The sequence below is a fragment of the Muscardinus avellanarius genome, assembly GCF_963383645.1.
Source record: "Muscardinus avellanarius genome assembly, chromosome: 10".
Classification (NCBI taxonomy): domain Eukaryota; kingdom Metazoa; phylum Chordata; class Mammalia; order Rodentia; family Gliridae; genus Muscardinus; species Muscardinus avellanarius.
The window spans coordinates 29,336,312-29,342,311 of NC_137796.1; the positions used below are offsets into that span (position 1 = coordinate 29,336,312).

The 6,000-nt window shown below is 46.5% G+C and overlaps 1 protein-coding gene across 3 annotated transcripts in view; it reads left to right on the forward strand.

The window, feature by feature from the left end:
• Nucleotides 1–5,433, forward strand: part of AMFR (autocrine motility factor receptor) — a gene marked incomplete at both ends in the record, with an annotated part of 47,817 nt that extends 42,384 nt beyond the window's left edge. For all 3 annotated transcript variants that reach the window (XM_080702063.1, XM_080702065.1, XM_080702064.1), the window contains 3 exons: nt 1,284–1,373; nt 4,268–4,452; nt 5,286–5,433. In XM_080702063.1, coding sequence (XP_080558189.1) covers nt 1,284–1,373; nt 4,268–4,452; nt 5,286–5,433 — 423 coding nt within the window. The remainder of the gene's footprint in view (nt 1–1,283; nt 1,374–4,267; nt 4,453–5,285) is intronic.
• Between the last annotated feature and the right edge of the window lie 567 nt (nt 5,434–6,000).

Here is a 6,000-nt window from a genome sequence, read left to right on the forward strand (position 1 = left end):
AAAAGGCAGATAGTATTTTAGGCATTGTGGCCCCATCAGACTGTGTTTCAACCAAAGTAGCCATGGATAATATGTACATGAATTAACAGTAGAACTTCCAGTAAAACTTCATAAAAACAGGTGGAGGCGTAAATGTGGTCCTGGAGCTATGGTTTGCAGGTCTCCTTCTCTGGGACATAATGTCATCTGTCCCTAGTTGCCTTGCACATTGTGTGATATTTTATAGTTTACATCTGAGACTTATACTTTTGGCTTTTTAAAAAAGAAATTTTAAGCCATCACACAAACCTTTTGATGGGTACAAGATGTATTAACATAGGTAAATTTTTTTGGCAGGGCTAAGGAATATATAAAGAATAATCTACCAAAAAATTAATTCAACTTCAGTATGTAAAAATATACAGAAATCTAAGCTGGGCATGGTGGCATACACCAGCATTCCCCGCATTTGGGATGCTGAGACAGGAGGATTGTAAGTTTCAGGTCAGCTTTAGCAACTTAACAAGACCCTCAGCAATTTAGTGACCCTGTTTCAAAATAAAAAACAAAAAATGATGGGTATATCTCAGGTAGAATGTGCCTGGGTTCAATTCCCATTGTGCACACGCACGTGTATGTGTATGTGTATGTGTACAAAATTTCCAAATTCTTCAAAGAAGCAAAGAGCATGGACTTTGGAGTCAAACGAGCTGTGATATTAGTAGTCCCATTTTTCAGATATTTGACCTGGCTGTTGGCTGCCTCTGGAGGTGGCAGAGTTATTTCATGTGGCCAAAGTCCCCAGGTGGTGAAATACAGAAACTGGCCATCACACGCTGAGGTGCTGAGACTTAAAGAATGGGGGCAGGAACCCAGCATATCTACAGCAACGGTCCTCTTATTGAACTGGCTGAATTGAGAATAACAGTAGTACTTATTTCATAGGATGTTAAAGAGGTTGATGAAACAGTCTCAGCAGGGTTTCTTTGGTGCCATGAATAAAGTGTTTGCTCAGTGTTATCTGCTGCTGTCATTATTGTTTTTGTTGTACCATTACTGTTTGTACAGTAATAGAAAGGGAAACTGAATGTGGAGCCAGCTGTTAACTCTCAAACCAGGAACTTAAATTTGAACCTCAGGCTCCTTTGTCTTACCTTTAATCTTTATAGCAAAATTTTAATCTCTTTGGTTTTGTAGACTTTGTTAGAGTTACAGGCTATGACTGGGACCATAGCTCCCCCTGTACTTCAGGTTTCCCTCTGCCTATTGCTTCTTTCTGAATGACTGTGCTGCTTGTCTTTCAGAGGTCAGATAACATTAGACCTGCATTGAACAGTGCTGTGGACAGGCCCAGTGCTGACCAGGAAGAGGGAGAAGCTTCTCCTTCTCCTCAGGTAAGAGCGGCACAGGGAACATTGGAAGAGTCATGTGGTCATCTTCAGTCTTGGCATTTGTGAACCCGAGAGCAAAAGTACAAAAGAAAGTCGTGTGCAGTGTCCATCTCCTGCTACAGGTGACTAATCAAGCTGTACCTGTGCTGTAGCTGTCCCCCGTAGCCCATCTCTAGGTGTTACCCTCGTGCTACCTGGGCCAGCACTGCCCCCTGAGCTTGAGTGAGGGCCCAAGGAGCCCCATCCTGGGCTCTGATGAGGTTGAACCCATCCAAACCCAAATGGGGATGGACCAGGGCATGCTCCCCAGGGAGCTGAGACTGTTGAATTATTCTCCCCCACACTTCATGTCATCAACTCAGGATTTCCAGGTGTTTCCAAGCACTTTGCCAAAACAACCTCCTGAGCTGGGTGGGGTGGGGGAAGCATGGCTGTACTGGGAACCAGATGTGTCTAGATACCCACTTTGAAAAAGCAGCCCCCTGCCTGTGTCTAGGCAGAAGTACACCCCTGCCCTTAGCCCTGCAACATGGGGACTCCTGTGACTGCCCTTCCGTTCTAATTCCATTTGCTTCAGCAGTTACCATGCTTTTCAAAACATTTCCTTAGGAGACCCCAAATAACAAGCAAACATCTCTGCCTTCAGGTATCTCTGCCTTCCCCTATATGTGGTGTCCAGGATTTCTTGCTCCTGGGGCTCCAGCCTAAGGTGGTACTGCTTCTAGTGTGTCCAAGGCTTTTGGAAGCAGAGACTTACACTGATAAGCCACAAGAAGGCTGCCTGTACCTCCTGGGTTTCCCAGCAAACAGAAAACTACAAAAACTACAAAGAGTTTTTCACGTTGGCTACTAGGTTAAAGTTTTCATTTCCAAATCCATAATCGGAGTGTGTAGCACTTAAGAACCAGTGCATGGATTCTGAAAGAGGAGTCCATTTCTGCATTCCAGATTTTGGATACCTAGCTCAATAGAGATAGGAATGATATGAACTCTAGACTAGCTTGGGTGGAGGGGGACATCTGTGGGTACAGCACATTTACTTTCAGTCTTCATTCTCCAGTTTTGTTTTCAGAGGTAGATGATGACTTCTGATTTTGCAGTTGTTTGTTTGTACTGGGGATTGAACCTGTGGGCATATTCCCACTGATTTACACTCTTAGCCCTTTTTATTTTTTATTGTGAAACAGGGCCTCACTAAGTTACCGCATGCTGGCCTTGAACCTGCAATCTTTCTATCTTAGCCTCTCATATACTGAGACTACAGGCATGCACATCCTGCCTGGCTCCGATTTCTGAATTTTTAAAAATGTAGTGAAGGGCCAGGTGTGGTGGTGCACACTTGTAATCCCAGCACTTGGGAGACTGAGACTAGAGGATCGCAGTTCGCGTACAGCCTCAGCTACTTAGTAAGGCTCTTTGCAAACTCCGTGAGGCCCTATTTCAAAATAAAGAATAAAAAATAGGGCAGGGGGTGTAGTTCGGAGGTTGAATGCCCCTGGGTTACATCGCCAGACCCGCAAAAAAAAAAAAAAAAAAAAAAAGTAATGAAGGGAAGTAACTTATTTCACGTGGAAGTTTGCTATGTAACATGTTTGTTTTTTCAGAGGAAATGCAAAGTCCTTAGATAACAGCCAGTTCATTAAAACCCCAGTCTGGGCCAGTAGTTGCATCAGCTCTGTTCCTTGCTCAGGTTTGAGGCAGGCCTAGACAGCAGGCCAGGTGGAGAAGGCTTCGCTTTCCTTTTGTACCATTTCCTCCTGTATTCACTTAGCTGTTCTTCCTAACCCCTTCTAGTATCAGGCTCATGAAGGAGAGAGAAAGAGAGAGAGAGAGAGAGAGAGAGAGAGAGAGAGAGAGAGAGTGAGTGTGTGTGTGTGTGTGTGTGTGTGTGTGTTTTCAACTGTCTACTTTCCCCAGCTAGCTCCAAAAACCTCAAATATAGTTCCCTTGAACTTGCGGTGGTACTTTATGACTACCCCTTTCTTGGAGGTGGTCTCACTCCTCCACATGGTCCTTTGGGGAAAAGTCTATTTTTAGCAGCCTTAGCAAGACAATCTTGCCTTCAATCAGTGGACATGGTACTTGCTCCCATAACACCTCTTACCCCTTTTTTTGGTCTGCTTTATTTTTCTTCTTTTATATTTCTCAGTCATCAGTCCTTGTGTCCCCAAGACTCCAGGGGATGTGCATAGTCAGGCTTCTCATATGGTTCTCTTAAAGTCCTCTCAAGCTTGTTGAAGGCAGGTAGTGGTGCTGAAGGTGGGTGGCAGAGAAGTACCCGCACCAGGAACTCTTTAAGTTAAACAGCCTGCCTGTGACCCTGTCGCAGCTGGAGGTAGTGATGGTGGCACTAGCATGTCTGGGTCTACATCCAGCAGCATGAGTAGTGTTAAGGATGTTTTGTTTGGGCACCTGAACATTGTCTTGTCCTTTGAGAGTTTCAGCAAAAACCAAGAAGGTGTCTCATTTTAACATCTGTTATACAAGGAACCATGTCATCTACTTGTTTGTTTTTTTTAGGGTCCGTAGCATTTACCCTTTTAATCTATTAAGAGTGAAGGTATAAAATTTGTGCGATAGATATGATAAGACTTGAGTAACTAGAAGAATTGAACAATCCCAGAATGTGAGTTAACTTTGTTGTGCTCCAAGAGTGCAGCTTGGAAGTACACGTTCTTCATAATGCAGTCACTTTCTTATGATGCTGAGTGTCATGTGTCTTAGTAACACCCAAGCCGCATACATGGGCCTGCCCTCCAGGAGCCTGAGTTTCCATCATGCGTATGCTCATGGCTCCTTGCCTGGCAGCTGCCCTTCCTGTGGCTGCAGAAGAAGCTCTCGGGGAACCCTGGCTAGGAGAGGGAGGCCTCTGCTCACAGCTGCCCCTCTCTGTCCAGACTGAGCGTGTGCCACTGGACCTCAGTCCTCGCCTGGAGGAGACCTTGGATTTCAGTGAAGTAGACGTGGAGCCCAGTGAGTTGGAAGACTTTGAGGCCCGGGGGAGCCGCTTCTCCAAGTCTGCTGATGAGAGACAGCGCATGTTAGTCCAACGTAAGGATGACCTCCTACAGCAAGCTCGGAAGTAAGTTATTTTCTACCAGTAGTTGGCGTGAACCCCAAGTCAGAAACCAGTGGCAAAGGCCATTGTCATGTTGGGCCCACATCTCTCTAAACAGGTGATAACATTGAAAACCCATTAGATGCCACCTGAAAACTCAGATTTCAAGCCTCTCTTGAAACAACAGAGGATCTGGCCATTATGAGCCCAACTGGTTCTCCCATGAACATGTATAGCCACACTAGGACAGATAGCTTCTGACCAGTGTGTTCTTGGGCCTTGTATTAGATATTTCAGTTGTTCTTTTAACAGCTCTAAGAAGCACCATATACCCATTTGACAGGTGTACAGCTAAGAAACAGTCCTAGGGAGGTTAACCCCAGCCTGGGTTTCACTTCCAAGACCTCTCTCTTGTGCTCTGCCTTTCGGGCCAGCTGAATGCATTCAGAGTTACATGCATTTGAGTGCCACATATTTCTGCACAGCAGGTAGCAGCTGAAGCAAGTAATGTTCAGTGGATGGGTGGGAGCTTTTTATTTCAGTTCCTGAGGACAGGCCAGTATTGTGTTTGGGGCCCTGCACAGACCTGTGACTGTAGGGACCATGTGCTATGTATCTGTGGGCAGGGGATGGGCAGAGAGAAGGGAGCCCAACAGCCACTCGACTGGCCTCTTCCTGGAAACTCAGGCTCATCTGCACAGGGATAGGTCTCCCCTTCCCCCGTGGGTGCTAGGCTCCTCGCCACCGCTGAGTGGCCACTTCACAAAGTTGCCTGGAAAAGGATGAGGTTTAATATAAAGCAGTATGCTGGACTTGTTCCCAGGCTTTCATCTTCATGTGACTCTTGTCTTTTGTAGACGATTCTTGAATAAAAGCTCTGAAGATGACACAGCCTCAGAGACCTTCCTCACTTCAGAAAGCACATCCTCTGACCCTGTGACCCTGCGTCGAAGGATGCTGGCTGCCGCCGCCGAACGGAGACTTCAGAAACAGCAGACTTCCTAGCGCTTCCTCATCTCAGCCGCTGCCTCCAAGCCCTGCGCCCGATCGGAAGTGGCCTGGTCCAGTTCTGCCTGCCCCGTGAAGAAGCAGGCTGACTGCATTGCCGCTGTATAAAGCATGTGGTCTTAATAGTGTTTGGACAGCTGACAAATTTAATCCTCTTTTGTAATACTTTCTATGTGACGATTCTCTTCCCCTTAGAAACACTGCACATTTTAACTCTAGGCATGGTCTCTTCTGATTGACTGGACTTCTTGGGGCGAGGGGTGATCAGAGGAGGTGGGCAACCGCCTGCCTGCCAAAGGCAGCTTCAGTGACTGCTTTGTGCACAAGTCACAGCCGATGCTGGGGTTCTTAGTGCCACATCTGGCAGGAGGAGTGTGTGCTTGGGGTGGGGAGTGGTGCACAGAAACCATGCGGACAGGCTGACTCCATGCGAGGGGGAAAGATGTTGTCAAGTACTGTCCTTAGTGAGGAAGCATTCAGAATGTTTCAGAGGCCGGACCCAGAGGTTCTAGAACCCCTGGGCTAGCCAGGCATCTTGTCAAAAGAACTCCTGGTTTGATCCCT